This window comes from Lactuca serriola, chromosome 9 (genome assembly GCF_051521515.1).
Source record: "Lactuca serriola cultivar US96UC23 chromosome 9, Lser_US96UC23_V15, whole genome shotgun sequence".
NCBI lineage: Eukaryota > Viridiplantae > Streptophyta > Magnoliopsida > Asterales > Asteraceae > Lactuca > Lactuca serriola.
Genome location: NC_136416.1, coordinates 74,049,526 through 74,077,012, shown reverse-complemented (window position 1 = coordinate 74,077,012; position 27,487 = coordinate 74,049,526). Strand labels below are relative to the sequence as shown.

General features: G+C 34.3%; 3 protein-coding genes across 7 annotated transcripts; 1 reads left to right on the top strand and 2 right to left on the bottom strand.

The window, feature by feature from the left end:
• Window positions 1-679: 679 nt before the first annotated feature.
• LOC145074694 (uncharacterized) lies at window positions 680-2,798 on the bottom strand. Of its 2 annotated transcripts, XM_079021023.1 has the most exons (2): window positions 1,230-2,798; window positions 680-1,142 (listed from the first exon to the last, which is right to left on the bottom strand). In XM_079021023.1, exons 1-2 carry the CDS (start codon window positions 2,323-2,325, stop codon window positions 832-834), a joined length of 1,407 nt encoding a protein of 468 aa, XP_078877149.1. In that variant the 5' UTR covers window positions 2,326-2,798; the 3' UTR covers window positions 680-831. The 2 variants fall into 2 exon arrangements, with proteins under 2 accessions (XP_078877149.1, XP_078877148.1); XM_079021022.1 differs by having other exon boundaries at window positions 681-2,795.
• A 4,035-nt stretch (window positions 2,799-6,833) lies between these two features.
• Window positions 6,834-26,992, top strand: SHOC1 (shortage in chiasmata 1). Of its 3 annotated transcripts, none has more exons than XR_013692847.1 (9): window positions 6,834-7,250; window positions 8,195-8,281; window positions 8,402-8,473; window positions 8,549-10,159; window positions 10,258-11,493; window positions 11,586-11,685; window positions 14,580-14,709; window positions 14,957-15,008; window positions 26,838-26,992. XR_013692847.1 is itself a non-coding variant. In XM_079022690.1 (6 exons), exons 1-6 carry the CDS (start codon window positions 6,969-6,971, stop codon window positions 11,676-11,678), a joined length of 3,381 nt encoding a protein of 1,126 aa, XP_078878816.1. In that variant the 5' UTR covers window positions 6,835-6,968; the 3' UTR covers window positions 11,679-11,977. The 3 variants fall into 3 exon arrangements, 1 of the variants encoding a protein (XP_078878816.1); XR_013692846.1 differs by having other exon boundaries at window positions 14,957-15,013; XM_079022690.1 differs by lacking the exons at window positions 14,580-14,709; window positions 14,957-15,008; window positions 26,838-26,992 and having other exon boundaries at window positions 6,835-7,250; window positions 11,586-11,977.
• On the bottom strand, window positions 11,397-15,351 carry LOC145076893 (uncharacterized). 2 transcript variants are annotated; one of them, XM_079022691.1, is made up of 8 exons: window positions 15,096-15,351; window positions 14,792-14,976; window positions 14,497-14,697; window positions 14,284-14,406; window positions 14,112-14,149; window positions 13,930-14,035; window positions 12,593-13,837; window positions 11,397-11,967 (listed from the first exon to the last, which is right to left on the bottom strand). In XM_079022691.1, exons 2-8 carry the CDS (start codon window positions 14,867-14,869, stop codon window positions 11,737-11,739), a joined length of 2,022 nt encoding a protein of 673 aa, XP_078878817.1. In that variant the 5' UTR covers window positions 14,870-14,976; window positions 15,096-15,351; the 3' UTR covers window positions 11,397-11,736. The 2 variants fall into 2 exon arrangements, with proteins under 2 accessions (XP_078878817.1, XP_078878818.1); XM_079022692.1 differs by lacking the exon at window positions 15,096-15,351 and having other exon boundaries at window positions 14,792-15,076.
• Window positions 26,993-27,487: the final 495 nt, after the last annotated feature.

Here is a 27,487-nt window from a genome sequence, read left to right as displayed (position 1 = left end):
TTTACACCATCAAAGTAGAGGTAATTACAGCATTATACTTTAAGTTAAAAAAAGATACCACGTTTAAATACCTTATTAACGAATTGAACCTTAAATTACAGATGATCTTTCAACAACAAATTAAGTGACTACATGGTTAATGCTTCAACCTTATCATAAGAACATATTAACTTTTAAAGGGTACGTTTGCTTGACATTCATTTAAAATAATAGCCTTGGGTAAAAGCGTCTTTCCACATCCATGTAGACCACAGAACAGAGCTCCTTTAGATGGTGCCATACCAAATTTCTACTGATGCTCCACTGGGAATTGAACAGTCTTGGAAAAAAATGGAAGGGGCAAAGTGGTAATTTTGCAATTCATTACCAAAAGGAAAAGATATATATTTAATTGCAAAGAAAAACCTCATAATAGGTTCTTGATTTAACATATAATAAGATGATGTAAGCTGACATATAATCTAGTGTTCCAATTTTCTACTCACCAACATTAAGCTTCATAGTAACCATCAAATGTGACAAATATTAAAAAGATTGCATTCAGGCATTTCATCAAACACTTCATGTGCATATAAAAGTGCAAACATATTGAAAAGAAATTCCACACAAAAAAGGGCTACTGAATCTGTACAACATATGAACAGACAAATAGAGAAGATCGCGCATTCAACAGCAATGGCAGATTGAGATTTTTTTGAAAAAATGGCAATTTTCATTTCTTTTAATGTATCAAGTAAGAACAATAATGAAGTATAAAAAGTCAAAAACAAAATGGGAAAAGTTATTACATTACAATTACACCCCCTAATACATGGCTTACCAGTTACCACCTTAGCATCTCTTATATTTCTTAATCCTCTTAAGAAGATGACCATATTGCCCTTTTTCCACCATCCCTTTAATCACCTCATTAGCTTCAAAAACCTTTCCAGCATTCTTCAAAAAACTCACTAAAGTTTTATACACAAGAAAATTCGGATTACACCCTCTGGATTCCATTTCCTTAAGCATCAAACACGCATACTCAAATTTTCCAGCCATACAAAGCCCACGTATCATTGTATTATAAGTATAAACATTAGGAATCTTCCCATTATCAAACATATCTGAAAACATTTCTTCTGCTTTTTCAAACTGTCCCCCTGCAATATGTGCATTGATCATCACAGTGTAAGCCACCACATCAGGCTCACACCCTTGTTCCACCATTAAATCAAAAAAATACTTACATGCATCCATGTTTCCAGCTCGACTTAATGCATCTATCAAATTGGTAAAATGAAGAACATTTGGCTCAATTCCAGCTTCTTTCATCATCGACAAATGAACCACAGCTTCAGCTGGTTTGTTTGCTCGTCCATAAATGTGAAGTAAGATGTTGAATGTATGCAAATCTGGAGGGAATCCGTTTCTTCCCATTTCATCAAATAAGCTATGAAACTGATCTAATCTCCCCAATCTATATTTTGCATACATTATGATGTTATATGTTAATGTGTCTGGTTGACGACCATCTGCCAACATTTGTTGATACACCCATTCGATGAGATTATAGTGTTTTATAGCATGAAGGGAATGTAAGATTGCATTGAAGGAATGCTTAAAAGGGCGAAAATTGAATGAATTTGACTTTATGAATCTTTCTACAACTTTCTTGGCTATACCCGCTTCGCCACATGAGCATATAAAGATGTTGAAAGTTCGTGAGGTTACAGGGTAACCTTTTTCTGTCATTTCATCGAGTAATCTCCACATTGCTTTGTATTCTTGTGATTCTGCAAAGATTTGCATGATTAAATGGTAGGTGTTTACTGTGTGATTGTAGTCCTGTTTTTGGCCTGACCATATGAAGAATTTGTAGCCAAGTTTTACACATCGTTCTCTGTTTGCTTGATTGATGTTCTTCAAGATTCCTATAAGAACTTCTCTCACGAGTAAACCTGAAACTTGTATTTCTAGATTATCTAAAGCTGATCTTGCATCGAACCCAGGACCATCTTGTTGGAGAACTTTGAGCGCCATGGCAGCTGCGTTTTTTGTGTTTCTTAGAAAGCTTGATCTGTTGAATACATTTTGTTGGTGATGTTCTTCTTCTTCTTCTTCATATCTGCCACTTGTGCCAACGGAATCAACTGACTCTTCTTCTTGGTTTTCATCTGATACGGTATCACAGTTCGAGCTTTTACGATAATCAATTAAGTATTTCTCTATTCGTTGAAACCCATCGATGAATCCATTACTAGTGCTACATATGGAACGTGAAATACCGCAAAAACAAAAGATGCTCTGAACAAATCTGTGATCAATTTGAGCAATTGAGAGCATGCCAAGAACCAAGCTTGGGCTTTTAGTAATCGGGTCAAAATGACCACGACCAACTTAGCCGATATCTATATAACAATTTGAATCGAATGTGATTCAGATATAATAGTTTGAGTGTAGGAGTAGAAAAGTTGAACCCTTTTTTATGTATACAGATCAATTCAGTAGCTTGTAGTCGTAGAATTTGTAGCTTTGTACCCAGTGCCAGTTGAAGAAATGGATAAAAAGTGAAAGGTAAGGATGAAAATAAAATTAGGGCAAAATGTCCCTCGGAGAAATCTGAGTGGAGATGTGGGTTTAAGCGACGGAAGACGGTGATGGATGGTGGCGGCCGGCGACGGTGAGATGTGGACTGCGTGAATCGGAGGTTGAGCCGTTGTGAACTGAAGGACTGTAGACGATTAGGGTTATTTGCAGGAAACGCTTTAAATGATAAACGATGTAGTTTTTAATTTAGTGAGTTACATTTTCGGTCCCTGTAATTTTCCACTCTATACAAGCTGTAACTATTGAAGACACATTCCTGCATTTTGATTCTTTCGCTGCTCCCATCATCTTCTTATTCTCCTTTTTGCTAGCCAATCGATTACTGGTATTATTTGAAAGGTACTTGCTTTTGTTCTCTAGAAAATGACTAGGACTTTCCTTTCATTTCCTTTCGTGGCGTTTTTCCTTTCCATAAACGTTATTATAGCATTTGTTGATAATTTTTATTGCTACCAGATACTTGATAACAAGCATATACGTAAATATGACATGTTTTCTTAGGGTGGACGGATTTGAGCATATTTTGCAGCGAGTTCACGGTGGTACCGCCGACTAAACAACCATGAGTCTGTACGGTACCGTCAAATGTGTAGATGGACAGGTTATTTAAACCGTTGGAAATCTATTATCTTTTCTTTTTGACAGTTATTTTTTTTTCAAATATTCTTTAATTCCATTTACACTCTCTCAAACTCAATAGGTTCGTATTCTGGTTCGATGAGCATCCCGCCAAAAAATGCATTATGTAACATATCCTTATTTTTCATCTTCATCCGATGATGAACAAAATAATATTAACCTTTTGTTAGCATCTCGAATTGCACAAGCTCTTATTCTGAATACCGCAAGTTCAAACAATGTTAGTAATTCAATAACTCTTGTTGGTGAGATCGTGAAGTAGCAAAAAAACAACTAATCTAGTATTACTTTGCGAAAAATGCAATCTTTGGGGACGAGCATTTCCATGCCTAACAATGATACTCGAAGTTGTCTCACAACAAAAAGTTACTCAATCCGAGTAAAAAGCCCATGATAGTCATTTTAACGTTTTAACCATTTTCAATTCTTATCATTTTGTCATTTTGTATTTAAAAGGTGTTGATTGTCCTACAAGATTAATAAAACATAGCAACCAATCAAAGTAAGAGGTTGTTTGATTTAGCTTCTAATTGGGTCTGATAGGGGACTCGGTCCAAAAAAAGTTAATCAGCATGTTTGATATGGTCTTTACGATCATGGACTCGGTCCAAACTTTGGAGCTGATTCAGTCCTCCCTTTTCATTTGCCGGACCGGGCAAAAATTGACAAATACTCAACCTTCTAATTTTGCCCTACAATTAAACGCTTCCATATGAAGAAAAACCATCGACAACCTGCTGCTATCACTCCGATCTAAACGATGTCAGCTTCCTTCGACCACTCAACCGGGACCACCAATATTCCCTACATTCCCTACAGGTGACTTTTCGTTCCCGTTTTCTGCAAGTTTTTGTGCTCGAATTTTGCTGGGATGTTGGATTTTTGTTGTGATGTTCAAGTTTGTTGTTGTTTTTTTTGTGTTCTTTTTTCGATTTGTTATCTTATAATCGAATTATTGATGATTTTTTTTCTGAGAATTTTTTCAATTAGGGCTGTTGATGTTGCTGTGAATTTGTATTTGTGTTGTTGTTGTGAATTTCGATTTGTGCTGTTGTTGTTTTCGTATGGTTCAAATTGTTGTGAATTTTGATTTGTGATGTTGCTATTTTCAACAACTTCCACCTGGATGTTTCTTGATTTGAAATGGACATGAGTCAAAATGGTGTGAATTGATGAACTTTGCCTCAACAATGGTGTAAATTGATGAACTTTTCCTCACGTGAAATGAATGCAAGGAGTTCTCTGTTAAAACAGTTGATAATCTAGGCATTGAGTTGTATTAGAAGTGGATTTTGTAGCCCTTACTTGATAGATGTTGATAAGTTATATAAAAACATAAATGTGTATTTGTTTGAGTGCAAAAAATGTTGTTTGAGGGTAATATAGTCATTTTGTACATTCAATCAAATGCAAATTCAAACATCAAGTTTCAGTTGGAAGTTAACTCAGTCAGAAGTTCTAACCCAGTCAGCTATAATCCAGTTAACGATTATCAAACGACCCCTAAGTACATATATAGAGTACATATCCCCTATCAGAAAATGTTTTGATAGTATTACTTATACTATATCTACTCTTATTTTCTATGTGACATTTATGGCATGATTGTACATTGCATGAATCACATCTCAAATGTGTTTAAATTAGAAAATTCTATATTGATTTGAAACTTTGTTTAAGAATCGTGATTGTGCATCACATATAGGATGGGTTGTTTTGAGAGTTACGAGGCCTAATGGATTAATTTCTTGAAGTTTGAAAGATTAATTTCCTAGAGTTATAAGCAATATGCTTAGTGGCAAAATTTACAACTCCATTCTATGGGAATTATGGTAAAGATCACACAATTCTTTAAATTTTGCAAAGGTTTATTTCCTCTTGTATGACCTTTGTGGCCATTATGACTTGTTACGTTAATGGCAACGAATTGATTTATGAAGTAGATTCAATCCGGAAGAAGCCATAGACTATTTCGACCCTCAAATGAGAGGGCCTTATCTGAGAATAGTGAACTTAGGTTGGGGTTTAGATGCATATACATTTGCATTTGCATTATTTGAGTAAACTTTATCTAAAAAATTTTGATTCATTTATTAATAATTATTGAGCATATTTTATAAATGTTTTGGGAACTAAGACTTGGGAGTTGGTTCGTTTCCACTAACCGATTACATTCCATGGTCTAATTTTGGTATTACTCACCAGGCTCCTCAAACCTAACATTATTATTTTGGCATGTACCCGAAAATGAGGATGGGATCTATGGTTAAAGACTACTTGGAAATTTAGAAGGTCATGATTTGTTTTGGTTCGTTTTAGCTTTTGTAATGATATTTGATTGATCATCATCATATTTGAAACTATAAAATTTTGAACTTAAACTATTTAATCAGGCTTTTGAGACCAAATTCCGCAACAATGACTTTTTCAATAAATCTTTTTGCCGATATGAGGGGGGTTTCAACTTTTCACTTCATCTTTTATTGTACTATCTAGGTTTGACCTCAAAATTCCATGGGCATAATCCCAAGGTATAACATAATGGTATGTTAATTTCCTTTCTACAGTATTAGAAAAAATCCCTCACCTCTTGCCTTTAAACATCGTGTACTACTTACTGCACAACATGACTTCCTTAGAATGTCGACTTTCATTCCTTTTATTTCCATGGTGGGATTTCTTATCATCTCCCACACATAGTGTTTTGTAAATCCACGAAGGAGCAACTAAGGAACAAATATCGAAATTTCTTGGACATCTAAGCTTATCATTTAAAGATTTCATTTGGAAAGTTGTTTCATTTATAATCCAAGTATGGAACCTATAAAGACACTCACTTACTTTCGTCACTTTCTTTCCCACAAAGTACTAATAACCTCTTATAATCACTTTTAGCAAAGTAACCATTTCCTATTATATAGTTCTTAAAACAAAATTTTAGTTGTTTGGGACTCTCATATCTCTCTCCTAATTCAGATTTCATTTTTTTTTCCAATCAACCACGGGCTTGTGAATATTATATTGGACCAAAAATTCTTAATTTTATTCATCCATATTCTTGTCCAAACTTCTAAAGTGGAAATAATCATTAGAGAACTCTTCTTCATACTCATCCCCTTAATACAACTCTAATAATACATCATCTTCTTTATGACCAGAGTATAACAAGTACAAGAAAATGATATGTTACTATGTTCAATTGTTCATGATAGAAGCATAAATGAACTTAAACGAACAACATAAAAGAATGTTCACGAACATAAATGAATGAACGAGACCATTGTTCATATTCGTTCGTTTAACTAAACAAACGATAATTTGTGTTCATGTTTGTTCATTTATTAAGCGTACATAAACAAACTTCCGGCTGAACAATTCACGTACCGTTTGCCGAATGTTCATTTCGTTTACCTCCCTAGGAAATTATATGGTAATTAGGAAAAAAAACAAACCAACGAAATAAATCTTTAAAATGTTGCAAATTTAAAGATCTTGTTGACAATATTCCTAAATAAAAAACAAATATTATAAAAATAAATAAATAAATAAATAAACAATTTTAATTTAAATTCGTGTGCATCAAAATTCCTTGCTCCATTCCTTTGCAGATATGGGCGCCAAATTGGTACGAAAACATTACGTTACTGCTTAAGTCGACCTCTGTGTAACCACTAAACTACCCTCTATTCCATCCTGTCAAAGCAAACATCTCTGAGTCGCAAACTGATTCACTCTCCGGCATGAGAACTCGCTTTCTTACCGACTTTTTCAACTCCTCCGCCACTTCTCAATCCTTACAAACCCTAGATTTCCTCCGATTTCCACCTCCTCAGCTCCCTTCACCCGAACTTTTCAACTTTGACAATCTCTCCTGTTTCGATCAAGTCACCTCTCTTAACACCTCTCCTGAAATCGAGAGATTTTCCGTCAATGAATCTCTCAGTAAGTTCTTCTCCGACGTCCTTCCTCAATACATCAATTCCGATATCGATCAGCAAACCGCGAGGGCTGTAACATCAGAGGTAACGACCGGGTAGCTTTAAGTCACTTTGTTTGATCATCCATTATTAGTTCGTTGCTCGCAATACGTCTATGAGCACCATATTAACTTCTGCTGAAGTTAACTTGCATCTATTAGTGGAACATTTGGTATTCAGACTGAAATTGTTTTGTGGATTCTGGAATACACCTACTCGTGATGTTGATTTCAAATTAATTATTACGAAGGTCGTTTGCTGTGATATCTGGTATAACTGCAAGAAGGAATTCAGATTTTGACTTTAAATTAGTTATTACCAAGGTCATTTTCTATGGATTATGGTATAACTGCATGCAGGATTCCGTTTTGCAAGTCTACTATTTGAATTTAGGAATTCCTAATTAAATAGTAGTAATGTGAATTCTGATTAGAAAAACTTAGACGTTTGCCAATCATAGAGCTAGTGGCTTTCAGTATCTTTGTGTTATAAGTTTTATTAGCTGATACTATTACAATTCACAGCTACACTGGATGTTATAAGATTGAAATTACCAAATAGGTTTAAAATGTATTATCTGATACTATCACAACTAGGAGTCTCTTATTTTAAAGTTTCTAAACTAATTATAGGAAGAGAAATATGAGAAATATCATTTGGTTTTATGATATGCCATAGAGCATAGGTTACATACTCTGGAATCGGAATACAACATATTTGGATTCAGTTTCAGACATGGACATCTTGTTCTTCATGATTGTTTAAGTTTTGCATTGAATACTTCAGTTGTTGTATTTCTTTAGTTTACATTTTTTTTTGAGTTTTATGTGATGGGAATAACTACATGAACAAGTGATATTTGTGCTTGCAAAGCCGGAGACACCAAAATTCCCAATAGCTTTGAAAGATTTTAATATCTTATCATTCATTTCATATTATTTTATTTGGACTAGCCTTTTCACTCATTGTATAACTATATGCTTCTGCAGGAGAAAATTGATGGCTGTTTAGATGGTGCTTCTAACAACATCTCTACATTAGTTGAATTTGAAACTCCAGAACTTCAGTTATCTTTGGTAAGAAACTTTCTCCAATCACAATTAACTTGTGTTCCTACAACTTAAGGATGGAACTAGTCATGTACATGTAACTATATATCTTATTCTCAGCATAAGTCTGTACTCTGTCACCCGCAGAAAGATTCTTGTGTTTTGCATGAGGAGAAGATGCAATTTTTCTTTGAAACTGCAGATGAAGAAGTTAATCTGGTACAAAACTTACCATAATATTCTTCGTGTTGAAACTTTAAAGCCACTTTCTTAAGGAAATACATTTTTTTACAGGATCTGCTTGATTTTTCACATGAGGTGCAAAAACTTCTGGATATACAGAAATCAATCTTCCATATTGAAGATTATCATGTAGAGTTCCAGGAAGATCATAGGTCTGATATCTTTGATAATGGCAGTTTGATTGAGGGCCAAATATCTTCCACTCGTAATACATTTCCTCTTTTGGAAATAGACGAGACAAGTCTGGGAATTAACAGCAATATATCTGAAGACAAACATATCATATTTGAAAGCAATGAACCCCAACAATGGATCCAAAAAGATGAATTGGCGTTTGATGACAATGAGCATTTTCTTTCTACAGAATTCAACATATTGGAACATCTTTTAAACCACCCTCCAGTTCCATGTCATCAATTTGAGGTATCATGTGTGAAGTTTGATCCAGAGTACATCATAAATGCCATTGATCATGGATATTCCTCTTTGACATTGACCCCACTTGTATTTGAGCCACTCAAATTCTTTGATACAAATACTTCCCATTTTTCTCAAGTGTTTTCTAACACTGAAGTTATAAATGAAAAAGAACATTGTGAACAGATGTTTGGGGACACAACCTTGATCACTTTCAATGGCTTAATTGTCGAACATGAACTTACTCTGAGAGACGATTCTTTCAAATCACTACCTGTTCCTATTTTTTCTGATCATGAAAAGATACTTTCAGTACAAGAAATGGTTGAGGAAATATTTCTGAAGTTGAAGCTGCAACCTTCCTCTACTTCAGATGATATATATTTGGATTGGCATTTATTAGAGGAGGATATTTCCAATTCCAGTCATAATATATTCACTTCTTTGAAGATGTTTGAGGATATAGACACTTACAGTGTGGATGCAGACATGAAATCATGTAACATTCAGATCCCGATTTTGGAGTTTGTTTTATTTGATGAATGTTCAGATGAGCAAAAATGTAAAGAGAACATTGAGGTGCTTAAAATACAAATGAGTGGAAATTCAATGGATTCTGTTCCTCATGATGGAATTGCTTCAAGTAAGTTAAATGATATAAACAAGAAGATGGAAATTGGAGAAGCTTTAGTTGACAATAAGGTGAACAAGGATCCTCAGTTTGTTGAATCAATGTCAGAGTTTAATGATCTAGACTTCTTCTTAAACTCCTTAGAGGATACTTTTGTCAAAAAGCAGAAAGAAACAACAGATAAGAAACCTGAAATGGATCATGCCCTTCCTGTGGTTTCATCTAAGAGTCTACTCAAGACACATGATTCCACCAAAATACCGGAATTGCCCTCAGCTATGGAATCAAAGAAAATCGACACAAACACGTGTTCGTTACCTGATGCCATTATAATTGTGAACACCCAAAATGTTGATACAGAAATGATAATTTCAAGAAGAAGCACATACCAAAAAATCCTTGCAATGGAGAAACAAGGAGTACAAGTTGTTGAAAGGGATTTAAATCTACCAGTTGATGTTATACTTAGTGCTGCAGTTTGTTTAGTGTTGTATGACATCAAAAACATTAGAACAAAGACATCTTCTTCAGATAGTGAATTATCTTCATGTGTTGAAAATATTGCAGCAAATGTTTTGACATCAATTAGTTTCGCTTTCAGTGGCTGCATTCTGGTAAGTATCATATGATATCAACCTCAAACTCAAAAGTCAAAATCACATTCATTTATTAATTTAAATTGACGTATTTGAAAAATAATTTTTTTTTACAGATATTTGAAGGAGAAGTTGGTTTCCTTGGTGGTATAATGGAATCATCAGCTGAATTATATGCAGCTGCAGCAAGTCTAGGAATTGACTTACAACTCTTTTGTTCATATTCATATGATACAACTGATGAGATAATAATCAACTGTATTTCACATGCTGCAAAGTCAACTAAAGGTCTATATCCCAAAATGCCTGAATCAGAAACATTAGCTGAATCATTTCTATCCAGATTCCCTTCAGTTAATCCCCTGTCAGCTCATGCAATACTCTCATCAGTCGGATCACTCATTCACTTTCTTGAAATGCCACATCAGCAAAGGGTTTGTGCTGTAAAAAAGTACCTTGTTCCTGAATCAAGCATCATATTGTTCACTGCTTTGTGTAAATATGGAGAAAGAGAAGATTCTAAATCAGGAATGACAGATTGCTGTTCTTCAGTTTCTTCTGGACATGATTCTGGACATTGTTGTCCTAAAATTGATCATGAGTCAAAGAAAAGAAAGTACATTGACATGCCCATGGATTACTCGTTTAATGATGTTACATGGGATACTCCAAAAATCAACATGGACTTTGATGAGATGTATTTTGGTGAAAAACAAAGATCTAAAGGTCTGCAAGAAGGGTATAAAGGTCAAGTTATTGACATTAGTGATGATGACATGGCAGGTGAGGACTTCACCTTTGGGCACACTGTATCTTTTCCAACAAGAAGTGCTCCAGACAACTATGGAACTAGAAAAAATGATTGGTGGAGTCTTCCTAGTTTTCCTACAGCTGCTGAGATTACACTGAACTCACAAACAGATTTAAAAGTGTCCTCAATAGTGAATTCTCCAATGAATTTTTGTAAAGAGAAGGGAGAATGTAAGAATGATGAGACACCATTATCAAAAGCTATTTCATCAGCTCAACCACAGAAAGGGTCACCATGGACTATAGATTTTTTAAACAGAATTAAGGAAAAGAGCAGGATGCGTCAGCAATCTCTTCCATTAATTTCATCTGCTCCTTGTTTTGGACACTCAGGGAATTCATCAAAGTTTAGAAAGAGAAAAAGTCCATCTATACTTGACTTTTATAGGTACAAAAGCAACAGCAACAGCAAAAGCAACATGCAAAACATGGAACACAAACAAAAGGGAACAATTCAATTATCACATTCATCAAAACCTGTAAAGTCATCATCACCTTTATTGCCACAAACATGGACACCAACTGACAAGAGAGCAAAAAGGGTTTGTAATTTTTATTCGTACTTCTAAATATTCTAATATTCATACTTCTAATGTGTATAAATCTTACATGAAATTCTTTTACTTTGTTACAGAAGCTAACTTTTGCTACAGATGGAAGCAAGGGCCAAAGCAAGCTAATTTGGAGTGATAAGACTGATCATCAAACTCTGAACAGAAGATTGTAATGTTGAGGTAAAAGTAAAACCCCACAATATGTTACAGTTATTATTATCTACTGTAGTCCTATTTCTTCTTACCATTTCGAATATTTCTCAAAGTCATTACCAGTTGTTGTCTTTCACCTTCCACCTCAGCAAATCTAAGACTTATTTCTGTATATTTTTCTTGCATCTCTTTCAGTTCACTTTCCATATGTTTGTTCTTTTCATCCAATGATGATATTTCACTTAATAATTTGTTGATCTTCTGCTCATCTTGCTTGCTAGTGCTCACATCACAATCTACTTTACTTTCCTGTAAATTAGTCATCTGATGAGTTAATGACCTTTTATCGTGCTATTCAAGTAGATTTTTGAGTAAATTACAACAATGCCCCCCTGAGCTTTCTGATTTTTGAGTTATTGACCTTTTATTGTGCTATTCAAGTAGATTTTTGAGTAAATTACAAAAATGGTCCCTTAGCATTCTGATTTTCTACCATGTAGTCCAAAAATGAAATCTTCTTCGCTTTTGGTCCTTATTACAAGTTTTCATATCGAATTTGGTCCTTGGAATCTTGTAATAAGGACCAAAATGTGAAGTCCCAAGGACCAAACCTTGAAATAAGGACCAAAACTGGACAATGTTTTAGTTGTGGATTGAACATGGTAAAAATCAGAAAGCACAAGGACCATTTTTGTAATTTATTCTTGAACATCCATAATCATTGACCTCTTCAATAGTTTTTTTATTCAATTTATCTAATTTATCTTCATGTATGTGAAATGTTTTAGAAAACCTGCTTATCTAAAGATAAAATCTAGAGTCCATATTGAGCATTGTTATAAATAAAAGATAAAATTATTACGTATATAATTATAAAAATAAAAAAGAAAAAAAATGTTATATCATTGTTACGAATTTAATTTGCAATATTTACCTGGAATAGTTTCAGATGTTTTGGCTGATCTTCCTTCTTCCTTAAGTTATGCTCTAATTTAGAAACCTCTTTCCTTAAGTTGACTTTCTCTGACTCAATTCCCAATAATCTTTCTTGCAACTCATTGTAATCACCTCTTAGCATTTTAAGTTCTGATTGCAAAGTTCTAATCATAACATTCTTTTCACTCATCAAACTTGTCCAATTTGTCGATTCCTTCTGTAGTTTTTCTGTTTCCATCTTTAAAGACCCAAATTCCATCACCATTACTTCTCTTTCTCCAACTTTTTCAAGCTCTAAAGACATTTCCTTAATTTGTTCTTCTTGCATATTCATTTGATCACAAAGCTTCTCTACTTCTTTCTTGTGTGTACTTTTCATCAACGAAAGCTCTACATTTGAGTTCTCAACTGCTTCTTGCATTTCTCTCATCTGTTGTTTCAAACTTTGATTTTCTAACCTTGCGTTTCTCAAATCCTCATCTGCTTCTAATTTGGATTTCATCAAATCTTCCACATCATCTTCAAAATCACGCCCTTGTTTCTCCAATTCTTTCTCTAATCCCTTAATATGCGTTTCATATTCACTAATCGTATCAAAAGATTGAGAAATTTCCAAAGCTTGATTCATAACCTTTTCCTCTAATCTCTTCACCTGGATTTCATACTGTTTAACCATGGTTAACGACTTGGAGTATTCATTCTCCACATTCTCTAATTTCAAAGACATATCTTCATTCTCTTGTAATAAAAACTTGTAATCGAGGGTAATATCGTCAACATGGACCTTCAACCCCTCTTTCTCCCTCTTTTCAACCTCTAGTTCACCATACAACTCCTTCATTGTAGCAATATCTTTTTTCTTTTCCTCCTCAAGTGCTTCTTTCTCCTCCTGAAGTTCAGTTACTTTCTTCAACAGATCTTGTCCTCGTTTATTCTCTTTATGTATTTGCTTACGAAGAGACTCCAACTCCAAATCTGACATTTCCACTTGCCTTTCCAACCTTGAAACATTACTTTTCAAAACTTCAACTGCATTTCTTGATGCTTCAGCATAAAGTCTCTGATCCTCATTGTTTTGAATTTGATTGTTATTGTTGCTGTTGTTGTGCTCTGGGCTGTTTATTAAATCAGCCATACTTCTATCTGAAAGTGAACCCATTGACCAATCTGTGCTTGATCTTTGCTTTTGATGCTTTTCAACCTTCTTATTCACAGGTTTTGAGTTCCTTGAAACAGTTGTATCCTGATTAACATTAAAAACAATCCATAAGAAAAATCCAGAATATTGTCTTTAGTAACTAACATATATTTATTATATAATGTAATTAATCTTACTTCAGCAAAATCAAGGATATTCCCGTTTTCACTGCTATCACTTAATTGATTCTTCAATCTGAGTGATTCAGACTTCAGAGACTCATTCTCTTCAGATTCCCTGAAACTACACCCAAAAATCGATGAATATTATTACATTGATTCATGTTAAAGAAATTTAAAATTGATTATTAATTAATTACCTCTGTTCATCTGTTCGTTGCATCTTTTGGATGAACACCTGTTCCATTTCGCCATTTCACAAGTATTAGTAAACAAAATATCAACACCATATATATATATATATATATATATATATATATATATATATATATATATATATATATATATATATATATATATATAAAAGCTTACATGTAAAATTGCACCAGAGTCTGAAGCTGTTAAGGGGAGAGAAAGTTGTAAAGGTTCAGTTGCCTCGGCAAAATTAGCAAAATCAACCCCAACTTCTCCAATAAAACCTGATTTCGAAGATCCCTGTATGTAATAACCCAAAAACACATTACGACAGAAAATCAAATGATGGGAATTTAATTTTTTTTTTAATAGTAGTTACTGTTTACCCACCGTTTGCACATTGAAGAAATAAATTTTCTCTTTATATGTTTCGGTTTTTTGATGTTTAACCAATTTAACCATCTCATAAATAGGATCTTCCCATGTACAAGTCCCTTCAACAACCGGTGCTTTCTCTAGTTTCGCTGTAGGCTTCCCAATATCCCCCGGAATCAAAGATATCATCAACCCTTTTCCTTTCACCTTTGGCACCTACAATCAAAGGTAAACTTTCAAAACTCAAAACCATAATCATTTTACAGTAAGTAAATACTAAAAACTAAAAACATATATGTATATACATTACCTGTGTTGCTTGAAATTGCAACTGGAACATGACTTTGATCTTGCTGTTTTGGGCCTTCCATCTTCCCGACTTGAACATCTTTCTCAGGTAAAATTACTCAATCAATGCCTCTGTTTCTGTTGTTTTTGTTTTTGTTGATGTTGCATTATGTGTTGTGCTTTGTAGTCATGGCATAAGGTACATAGCTGGCGTAGGTGGAAGAACAATAAATGATAGGGTAAGGTAAGAAGCCTTTTTCTTTATCACCATAAAAAAAAAGTTAAAAATAAATTATAATCCCAAATAAATCGATTAAAAAATGTACTTTAAGTAGACAACAAGGTAGGTAGCCATAGCCATTCTATATAATACTAGAATATAGTATTGCTCCATGTCAGAGTAACGTTCGAATTCGAATCCTTCAAAACCCGATACTCCATAGTTTTGGGTGTTAAAAACGAAGGTGTGATAACTGAGGTGGTATTTTAGGTTACTGAGGAAATATTCGAAATTAGGATATGTGGAATTTAAGGAGTATTATTTGGGGGACCAAAAACAGCACCAAACTTGGGGTTCCAGCTATATGGATGCTTTTATGGAGGCAGTCCCATATACATTATTGAAACATATGAAGTGGATGATGCCCTATTATGATTGACTGACGTGTATACCTTCCATCCCTGTTATTCAATAAATGCGTCTACCCATGTGAGGCCCATGTGCGTTACAACGTCTATCATGGACTTAATTATCATCTTTAATCTCACAACCTTTATTAAATCAAAGATTACTGCATACTAAAATACTATCACAATACTTCAATTAATTATGCCAATGATCAATCGTGAGATTCTAAAAAAAAAAAATTTCAAGATTTGCTTCTATTTTTTTTTTATAAATTTATATTAGGTGATTTATGTTTTTAGAAATTTGAAGTAGGAATTTTTTTGGATTTCTTTTAATTACACCAGACGTGTTTGACACAAAACGTTTGAGAGCTTCAAGTTTCTAATGTTTGACAAAACGTTCCGTTTTAAACAAAAAATCATTGTTTTGCACTACAAACATTTAACGTTTAGTTTAAACAAAACACATCATTCAATGTTTTCTATTTTTCTATTTAAAAATACATAATTCACTAATTGCAAAACTGGTGATATTTTTATATTACGATTGAGAACGGTCTAAAGTATCTTTTAATAAAGAACGGTCTAAAGTATCTTTTAATAAAGAATCGTCACAAATTGGAAACCGTTAGATACAATTATATTAATCTTTAGAGCATTTTCAACCACACTTTATTTTTAAAGTGTAAAATAAAGTGTAAAAAAGAGTTTATAATTGTCTATTTTCAATCTCACTCTAAATTTTATATAGACTCTAAAAATAAAAATAAAATGTAAAGTTAGAATACGTAGAAGATTATATATTTTACATTCCTACTAGAAAGGAACCCATGCTACGTATGTGGCAGAATTTATTGTTTGAAAATATTTATATGTAACAGTGGACTAAATATCCAAAAATGTGTGTCTGTGATAGAAAACATGAATTTTGGCTTCCTTGTGACATAAACACACAAAACATACAAAATGTGGGTCGGAGGTAACAACACACTGTGATGCTTTTGAACTTAAGTTTCAGAGAAACACATATTTGAATCAATTTTATAATGTTATATAGACTTGTATATTTACAAATATAAACAAGGCATAGTTTTGCAAATTTTGTGCTAACTATAAGGATGTAGCTGCCATTTTTCGGTCAACAGACATTACAGAAATGTTACCGTGTGATGACTTAAGATAAAATTAGTATGTAACTTCCAACAAGATGACACTTGATTAGTTTTGTGAATGTAAAATAAAATGACAGTTTTTAAAAAGAATTAGATGGCACAAAGACTCCTAAAAACGCTACCTCAAAAATACCAAAGTGGAGAACATGAAGAACAAGTCGAGTTAGCACCAATAACTTTCCTGTCCACCTTTCTAACATAACTTGCAAAGAGTGGATTATGTAAGGATTTTTTTTTAAAGAATAGCAATGTAATTTTAGTTCTTTTCCAAAAAATAACAAAATACCTGGAATAGTTTACATATAATAGTATATGTAACCTAAAACCTGTAATTGTGAGAACAATGAAATAAGTAACCATGAACAAAAATTAGGAGGGTACGATTAGATATCAGAAAAGCATAATAGGAGCATGTATTTACCATAAATAGTAACATATTTATTCTTTTTACAAAAAATAGCAACATACTTGATGTTCATTCCAATTTAAAGTGTAACTATTCATTTCTATTTTTCTTTATTTATAGATTATAAAATAGAATTAGGATGGAACATTTACTACTTTTACACTCTATAAATAAAGTATAATACAAGGATTCAAACCGGTTCGGAATTGAAAAAACTAAAAACTAAATACGCAAAAAACTAAGAACCAAAAACCAGACTTAATAACACTAACCACTTTCGGTTCGGTTTAAGAAATATGTTATCTAAAAAGTTGTTTGGAACAGGAGCGGGCCCGAACCGGACTCTTGAACCAAAAAATCGAAAACTGAATAGGCCGTAAACTAAAAACTGAGAATCGAACTAAATACCATTAACTAGTTCCAGTTCGGTTTTTCGGTACAAGTCTTTATTCATACAAATAATTAACAAAAATATTAAAAACATACAAAAATTATTCACAAACTAATTAAAAACATACAAACTATTTTGGTACAAGTCTTTATTCATGATGTATAACTATCTAAAGATTGAGAGAGTAGAGATACTTTAGAGGGAGAGAGCAACAGGTTATGTAACCCACCATCATACTCTTATACGGTACCACTTAATGTTCAAAGTCTTTGCCAAGCGATACCGCTGTTACTACCCACCGTCTACCCCACAACACATCCATTCCGTCCACCTTTATCAAATATTTTGTGTTAAACATTAAACATCAATAAAATTATCTCCAATTTAGAAAAATAACAATATCAGTTATAAAAAGTGCAACAAGTGACAACATAAAATTATTTAAATACTAATCTTATATTTAATATATGCCCTAGATGATAATTTTTTTGGCGGTAACTAATGTTGTATAGAGTAAATTAAGACTATGTTTGATAAATTAACCTAAAACTTAGCTTTTAGTTGAAAAGTTTATTTGATAACCGATTAAAACTAACTCATAAATGACAAATGTAAAATGACAAACACATTTAGATATATAATTAAAAAAATTTATAATGATGTATTTAAAAAATTTATGGAAAAAACGTCATAAGCTTGTTGCTAAGCTATTTCAAATAATTTTTTAAATTGCCAATTTATAAAATATTATTGTGGTTCTACCAAACTCTATATTGCAACAAGTTAAAAAAAGCTAGTTTAGTTGTACCAAATACAATATAAGATTTATTTATTTACACAAGAACGAAATGTTGTTTCTGTTGTAGTGTAGACTAACTTAATAAAAGATGTATATTTTTCTAGTTAGCATTTTTCTTTTTGAGGAAAATTGTGTAAGTAGGTACGATAAACATTATAAACAAAAATTTATTATAGTTAATTTAGTATAGTTAAAGTTAAGAGTAAGATAGAAAAGGGAAGTATAATTTTCTATTTTTCTAGGGATTGGATTCGAATATTTTAATGGAAGGAGAACATGATGCTCTAATCTTCAACTCTAAGATTTGATCCATTTTATTACTCCATCAGAAATCCTACATTTGCTGTACGTTGTCGTGTTGTTTCGTGAAGTTGTTTTTTACAGGGTATGGACAAAGCATTTAACAATGGCCCACTTGTATAAAGTCATCACTTGACCTTATTATCGATTTACATTACTAATCAAATTATCACCTAACCATACTATCACTATCTAAAAAAAGACCTTATTCCCTTGAAGTTGCTTTACTACACATTATTATTTTTTTAATTCCTTTTATTTTATTTTTTTTGTGCTTCATTTCATTTACTATTAGTAATAAATAGAGCAGTATCATCTTATTGACCTTGAACCCCTACCCAAAAAAAGAGGCGATGTTAACAAGGTGATAGAGCCTAGACATTGTATGTAAAGCTTTTGGTAGGATAAGGACCACATATAATCTCCTGTGTGTGTGGTTGTTGGGAATATTTATCCTTTATCCTTACCAAAGCTTGCTATGCACCTCATTTTCTTCAATGTTTCCTTTCCTTACTATCAATTTTTGACCTAATTTAGATCGTGTCATGTTAAAAAATAATGACTGATTTCCTACAACACATTTTAAGTGATACGTAACAACTAACAACTTATGTTAAAATGTATCTAATGTTTCATTGATTTTTGTTATGAAAACATTTTTTTAATTTTCTTTTGTTACCCATTCACTTAAAAGTTGTTAATGTTTAATTGAATATTAAATTGATCAATGGAAAGTAAATTTGGTAGAAGAAATTAATATAGGACGAATTAAATGATAGTCACCTTTTACACCATAATTCACATGTCACGGTTTAAAATGGTTTTAGGCTTTAAGCCCATCGACTTAAGAAAGTCCATGTAGAGGTGTATTGATTCATTCCATACAAAAAAAAAAAAGGATTAATCAAGACTTTTGGAATGCACATGTTAATATAATACTTTCCTCCTTTTGCATTACACAAAATTGTAAAAATGGTCATTGTGATATTATTTTTTTGGGTTTCAGTTCAAACCTCAATTTTTTTGGATTCATGATCTTTTTGGCTTAGTTTGTAAGTAAAATTGGTCCCCCAACTTAACTTTCGTTAAATTGTTGCTGTTAACCCCCTCATGTGCCTCCCACATGAGGGTATATTTGTCTTTTCACTTATAAGGACCATTTTTGCACATAAAATAAATACATCCCTTTTTTTTTAAAAAAATAATACTTATTTATTTATTTAAATAATTAAAAAATAAAAGAGGTCTCTCTCTCTCTCTCTCTCTCTCTCTCTCTCTCTCTCCCTCTCTCTCTCTCATATCACCAACCACCACCATCGTGTTCCTCACTCTTTGTTGATGATCGGAGCTAGCCAAACACCCTCACATGTGCTTCTATTACTACTTGCGTGGCTCCATCAGACCAGCTCCCTTCGACTACCTGTCACCGTTCACTGCCCCTCCCTTTGAGTTCACGTCGGCAGAAAAGAAACGAGAAAGGAAGTAGAACTGCCATTGCACGCTGCCACCGTGAGGACTCCGATCACCACCACCTACAATCTCCTTCTTTCGCTGATCACCGTCAGACGAAAAGAAAGACGAGGCAACAAAGCCACCACTGCAACTCTGCCACTGCTGCTATAATCTTCATCTGTGTAGCATTTCCTCTGTCACACCCCCGAACCAGGCGGCGGAAACGTTCGGGAGCTGTCGTGACTTAATTGAATACCATAACATTGAATATATATGAAACGTAACAACATTCGTCACTATGCATTAATATAGTACAACCAGCAAAGTTTACATGAAGTACATTGTTTAAACATTACATTCCCAAAATAAATTGTTCGGTTCGTTAATAAGTAAACTGCAAGCCATCACTGAGTACGATTTCCTTTGAGTCACTGGTTCCCTGAGAATACAAGTATTTTGAAAAACGTCAACATGTGAAATGTTGGTGAGTTCATAAGCGGTATTTGAAAAAAAGACTATGTTTCGTATCGTTTGAAAACCACCAGAAAATCCGATATTTTCTGAAAAGAAAAGCTTTTGAAAACGTTTGTGAAGATCCATAGGTATGCTTGTTTGTTTCTATACTTGTAAAAATTGTTCATTAAAGTTGTATGCATTTCGAATCCGTATGTATTGAAAAACCTTAGGAAAACTCGATGTCTTCCTAATTCTTTGAATTCCATGAAATTACATTGAAACCATTGCATAGCGTGTAGTGTCAGTCCCAGGCGACGTTGGATTATTTTTGAGCATGCTACAAACACGCATTACACAAACGACCAGTTTATAGCTATACTAACGATCCCGTAGGCGTCGTCCGTACTAATCACGTTATCCAACCGCCCTGACTACGTGTAGTCCCACATCCGAAGAGAAAGAGGACACGAAGGCCTCGATGACTCCATTAACCGGTTGGGGATAAAAAATGTACGAGGGGTCCCAGACCCGCCTCGCATGAAATGTCGACTTTACTAGCAATACCAAAGGGCCCTTGAGGACCAATAGTATACAAGCCATTGAAAGTCCTTTTACGTTGTGTTAGATCGGTAAAACCCAACACTTCGTAAGATAGAGGTCTTCGGGCCTTAAGATCAGGTCATTGGGCTAGCTAGGCCCAACAAATAAGATTTTACACTTTTGGGGCCCAAAGATGGTGCGTAGACGTCTGTGCACACTCGCATGTATAATGAATTCCCAAACGTTACTTGTATGAATCGTAGTGTCGTCGTGTTAGTAGTTTCGGATTTTTATTGGTTCGAGACCGAACCAATTCGTTTAACAACGACTTTTGGTATTGTTGTGTATTGTATTTCGTCGACAGTCGCGGTGCCATTGTTTGATCAAATTGCATGTATTGAATTAGCCTTGGAAGTTTTCTGTTTTCAGCCCCTCATTGTTTGTAAAATTTACTTTTTCAACCCTTTAATTAAATAATTTTCCGGTTTGGTCCTTAAATCATTTTTCTTGACATTTTAACACCAAAACTTATTGAAATTGATATTTTTCAGCATATTTTTCATTGAAAACAGTTTAAGCCCCGGAAATTGCAGTTTTCTCGGTTATAACCCTTCTTTTTCGCAACTTTGACAATTTTGGCCCAAAATGGAAAAATTTTGCAACTTTGGTCCTTTATAATTTTAAAAAGCATATTAAACCTTTGAAAAGTACTTGGAACACTAATAGTCCACTGTTTTACAGAAAAACACAGTTTTGGCCCTCCAAAACAGAAACTTTCGCATAATTGGCCCTATTGGGCCGAAAATGTCATTTTTAGCCCATTAAGCTTGAAATTTATGTTTTTAATCCTCCAACAAGTATATTTTCAGAAAATACATTATGAAAACTGTTTTGACTCATCTACCCCATCAGATTTCGAAATATTTCAGTTTGGGCCCTTTAACTTTATATTTTTAGCATTTTATGTCCAAAAATTGAGTTTTTAGTCCAAAGAAAATGTTACTAAGCCATTTAGCTATTTTTCTTGGAACACTTTGTATGTAGAGATATACTTGATGCTAATATCATTTAACACAAGGTATATCTCGGTTTTGAGGGGTTTTATGGCTAGATCCAACATTATAACACACAACAACACACATATAAGCATGGAAATCATACAAGGCATACAAAACACATATAGATCTACACTTTCACTTGTATTTCCCCCCCCCCCCCCACAAAACTCATAAAAACAGAAAATAGGGGGTATGAAGCTCACCTTGTTTGAAGCTTTCGGTTTTTGAAGAAAAGATGGAAGAAAAATGAAGTGATTTTCGGCCTTAGCACCTTTCCTTGGTAGATCTCGAGTTTGGTGACTTCTAAGGTGCATGATCACAATTTTGGCATGGATTAGGAAAAGATTTTGATGACAAAAAGAATCTAAGTCATAGATCCAAACATAATCTTACCTTAGATGAAGAATTTGTGGAAATTTCCTCTTTAATGCTTCCTAAATTTCGAGATCTTTGAGTGGAGAGGGAGGAGTGTTCTTGAGAGAGTTGGGAGATTTTTGTGAATGTGTGTGTGTTTGAATATGGCCGAGAGTGAGAGAGAGGAGAGAAGAGAAGTGATCTTTGATGAGATAGGTGCTTGGAAGTATGAGTCCCATGCATGGATATCTTTTGGTTAATAATGAGGTGGCATGAGAAAGTCAAACCTTTCTCTTGGGCTTGATTTGGGCCGAAAACATGGAAGGAAAAAGGAAAATTTGGGCTTTTTGCTCCTAAGCCCAATATTAGAGTTAGTTTGGGTGAGTTTTAACATAAAAGAATATAGTATGATTTTTCCATTTTCTTGTTGGACTAGTTTAGGGTATTCATGGATCAAAGCTTTAATTCATTTCATTCTAGGCCCAATATGGCCCAAAATTTTTGAAATAAATTAATGTGGGTCCAATTAGAGCCCAATTAGGGTTCTAAGCCCATGATAGTCTAATTGGAAGCTTATTGGTCCATTTGGGTCCAATAAGGAGGTCCTAGTCCAAAATGGACTTAAACAAGGATTTCTAGGGTCTCCAATTGTTTGATGACTATTTGTAGTACTTGTATGATGTATTTGATTGAAGTTTTTGATGTCATAATCATAGGTGTCACACATGTTCTTAAGTTTTTGATTCACATTAGCTTGAATGTATAGATTACATGACACAAAATTTCCAGTTGTGACATCCTCACACCACCTTTTGCCACCCATCGACCACCAGTTTGATAATACAGCAGGTAACGATCACCACCACTCTTATTTCGGTATATATGTGTCGAGATTTAAGGCCGATTCACCGAAACTAATAGACCCATCAATCCATCTTCTCCTCCACCTCTTAATTTGACCACCGCCTGTATGGTTGTATCTATCTCACAAACGTTTTTAAATCAAGAACCAGGGCATACATCTCTTCTATGTGGAGAGTTAAGACCACCATCTCTATTGAAATCATTCTCTCTTCTTCTACACCGTCTCGTTGTCCATCATCAGAACATCACCGTAATCCTTTTCAATATGCAATTCGAGAACATAAGGAAGAAGGGGCTGCGATTTGAATCTGTACAGATGAGAAGAAAGGCACACGGGATAAGTGATTATGATTATCAATTTTTAGTTCACTTAAATATGCCCCCAAAGTGTTTGTTAAATGTCAATGAGAGTTTTTATTTGTTACGATCCATATTTGCCTTAAACCCCTTTTGTTATTATGTGAATTTGTGATTTCTTGAGAAACACGGTGGTGGTTGTGACAACCCAAAAAATTCCGTTAGCTTTAACGTCGAAATTAAGTACGTCAAAAATTAGCCAAATTTATCCCAAAAATATTTTTGACCGGATTTAAACCCGTTGGAATATTTTAAATAATATTCGTCAAACAAACCGAAAAGAAGGCGGTCTAATTTTAAAATTTGTTGTGTTTAACGGTAGTCGTGAAAAACTTCGTTCGCGGTTGGTGTCGGGTGGACCCCCAACCAGGCCATAAACTCCACCCTATATAAGGGTTGAGCGAGTTTCATTCCAACCCTTTTCACACCTTAGGAGTCTCTCTCTCTACTTTCTCTCTCTACAAATCGGGTTTGGTCCAAAATCGCCTCTTTCAAGCCCCAAACTAGTAAGTGATCTACCCTAACTTGTTGTTTAGCTCATTTAACTTACAAATTCGTGTTTAGATTACCCAAAACCCTCAAGAACATGAGTTTACGGTCCAAGAATACTATTGGACTGTAAACACTCATAAATGGGGTTTTGATGCCCAAAAACCCTTCCAAACCACTTATGGAGCTTAGTTATGACTTAGGGGCTTACATGAAAGGACTTAGAACACCAAAATCTTAACATATGGGGAGTAAACATGAGTTTACGGTCTAAGAACATTCTTGGACCGTAAACCCATCTTCAAGGACCATAAACACCTTTTTGGGTGTTAAACTACCTCTCAAACACCTCCAAAAACTTCCATGAGTGCCTAAAGCCTTGTAATCCTTCATGTGATGCACCAAAACACATGATTCATGGACTAACATGAGTTTACTATCCTAAACTCATGTGTTTAAGGTAGTAAACTCCCCAATAACACCTTCATAGACCGTAAACACCTTTCCAAGGTGTTTAAGTGCCTTTAACACCTTCCTATGCTCATATAAGTGACTAGAACCTTGCCTACATAGCCTAGAACCACCAAACAACAAGAGAAATGGACTAACATGAGTTTACGACCGTAAAATCATGTGTTTACGGCCGTAAACTCCCAAGGGAGTGGTCCAAGGACCGTAAACTCCATAAAATGTCCATTTCAAGCCCCAATCACTTCCATAGCCCTTGATTCGACCCTAGCATGATTCTATGAGTGAGATAAGACCTTTAAACATCCCATGACACCACTACCATGAGTTTACGGCCGTAAACTCATGGGGGAAGTGGTCTTGAAACCGTAAACACCCATAAGGGCCATCATTTGAAGAGTAAACTCCAATGTGAGTCCATACACACCTTTTATGCAACCCTTGGTACTTCTAGCACTTGTAGCAAAGTGTTTTTATGTAGTAAGACATCCTTACTTGCTTAATTAGTTATTAAATGACTAATTAGATACTTAAATGTATCATTACATGTTAAATAGGATTCGCGTGTGTGGTCAAGTCCTCACTTGACACTTAGCATCATATACCGTCCATTCATCCGAAACGCCAACGTCAGGTGAGTTTATACCCCTGAATTAACCTTTTAAATGTTTTTACATGCTTTTATTGGGGGGGGGGGATACAAGTTAAAACATGCTAGTTATCATATCAATCATATGTGATTAATAACCCGCATGCAAAAGGATTTATCACACTTTCAGCTGTTTTACCAAGTATAATACTATTGATGGTTTTCCAAAACGTTTTTACTTGTTTAAATCTTTTCTCAAATTGTCTCCCGCGCCGTATGTTTTACTTCAAAACCAGTTACGACAGTGTTTTAAATAAAGGTTTTCTTTACTTATATTGTTTTATCAAATTATATTCAAAACGTGTTTATTAACGGTTTTCAAAGCTTGTTTTACATAACGATATCAAGTCATAAATTCCTATTTTTAAAAGGTTTTCCAAAGGTTTTACCAAAGTTTTCTTCTATGCTTCTATGCTTCTACTTCGTTAAATGCATGCATGTACTTGTATAGTTATATAAATAATGTTTAAAAGACTTAGGAAGGCTAGTTCGCCCTATTTCCTTTTCCTCGTTGGGATGTGGTCTGGTGGGTATCGGATATCCGTCCGAAGGTCGTTTAAGCATTAGTTATATATCATGTATACATGTATGGACATAAAGGTTTACATCGACCAGTTCATTTCCCTTGGGTAGCAAGGGCATCCTTCCATTCATCATTCATAGATCAGAGACACTAGTAACTATTATAGGAATAGTTAGGAGCCTCTATTTACTCTTTCTAGTACGAGAATTCCAAAGGAGTCCGTTCATTCGTGAGTCTGCATCATTATTCCAGTACTTACAATAAAATTCAGAATCCGAGATGCATCTTCAAGACACGGACCTCCCCGTTGTCGAGTTGGTAACCAGAGTCTCCTGTAGGGAGAGCGGGCATTGTGTGTATAGATTTATACGGGACTGACACTCTCACACCCTGACTGCTAGCTACAGTCCCTGACCTACCAAGCCAAGGGGTGACAAATGTCACATTCATACCGACGCTTGCAGGGCGTCAAGTTCTCTACTGTCAATCAGTATGGTTACGAGTATCTCCATGTTTACCTTATAATTCATGGCCTTAAGGTAACAAGATTTATCACTGTATTTCCTTGTTTTAGACTTTGCTAGCTGTGTTGTTCATTTGACACTGTCTGGAGTCTGTATTCTCTTGTTTTAGACCTTGCTAGCTGTATCGTTCATTTGATACTGTCTGGGGTCTGTGTTTCTTTGTTTTAGACCTTGTTAGCCGTATCGTACATTTGATACCGCCTGGGGTCTGTGTTTCCTTTTGTTAGACTGAGCCAGGCGTATCATTCATTCGATACTCTCCTGGAGTCTATGATTTTTTTTGCCTTAGTCAGCAGTATTTCTGCTGAGGCATATGTTATTTTCCCCTAGTATTTTTACTAGTGATATTCTCCTACTTTCTTTAAAGTCAACTACCGTATTTCGGTAATGATAGTTTTTAAGGGAAAATTACTCTTTAAAACATAACTCTGTCGAGTCTTGGTAGAAGACTGATGTTATTTAGAAAATATAGGATTTTCTGGAAAGGACGCTAATACACCGTAGATTCTAAACTACTACTTTTCATAAAGTTATCTTGAATAAAAATGCTCACTTACACAAATGACACTAAATACTTATGAACTCACCAGCATTTATAAAAATGCTGATACTCGCTTTCAAAATAACTTGTATTCTCAGGTCAGCGATAGACAGGTACATTCCGGGAGCTTTTGTGGAGACAGCCTAGTACCAAACTGCACCTATTTTATTACTTGTATTACTTTGATGTTGCTATGAAATGTAACTTATGTAAAACTATTACTATTAATGCAATGGTTGTTGTACTTTGATTACTATACTGCATATGTTGTGATACTTGATATGACGTCATCCACCCCAGAACGTTTCCGTCGTTCCGGTTTTGGGGTGTGACAGTGGTGGCTGGTGATATAAGAATGAGAGGAAGATAGGGGTTGAGAGAGAGAGAGAGATAGACCTCTTTTATTTTTTAATTATTAAAATAAATAAATAGATATTTTTTTTTAAAAAAAAGGGATATATTTATTTCAGGTGCAAAAAATAGTCCCTTATAAGTGAAAAGACAAATATACCCTCATGTGGGAGGCACATGAGCGGGTTAACAACAACAAATTAACGGAAGTTAAGTCGGGGGGACCAATTGTACGTACAAATTAGGCCAAAAGGACCATGAATAAAAAAATCGAGGTTTTGACTGAAACCCCAAAAAAAATGCCTACTACATGGACCATTTTTGCAATTTTGTCTTTGCATAACTTACTAAAAGTATAAATAAAGATCAAATTAGGTGTGTTCTTTTTCAATGAACA

Bases quoted from the DNA above. Each gene is read 5' to 3' on its own strand.
- LOC145074694 (XM_079021022.1), bottom strand. From the start codon at position 2,325: ATGCTCTCAATTGCTCAAATTGATCACAGATTTGTTCAGAGCATCTTT.
- SHOC1 (XM_079022690.1), top strand. From the start codon at position 6,969: ATGAGAACTCGCTTTCTTACCGACTTTTTCAACTCCTCCGCCACTTCT. The intron at 8,282-8,401 runs GTAAGAAACTTT...TGTCACCCGCAG, and splicing joins CAGAACTTCAGTTATCTTTG to AAAGATTCTTGTGTTTTGCA. The intron at 10,160-10,257 runs GTAAGTATCATA...TTTTTTTTACAG, and splicing joins CTTTCAGTGGCTGCATTCTG to ATATTTGAAGGAGAAGTTGG.
- LOC145076893 (XM_079022691.1), bottom strand. From the start codon at position 14,869: ATGTTCAAGTCGGGAAGATGGAAGGCCCAAAACAGCAAGATCAAAGTC. The intron at 14,698-14,791 runs GTAATGTATATA...CTTTGATTGTAG, and splicing joins TGCAATTTCAAGCAACACAG to GTGCCAAAGGTGAAAGGAAA. The intron at 14,407-14,496 runs GTGGGTAAACAG...TATTACATACAG, and splicing joins ATTTCTTCAATGTGCAAACG to GGATCTTCGAAATCAGGTTT.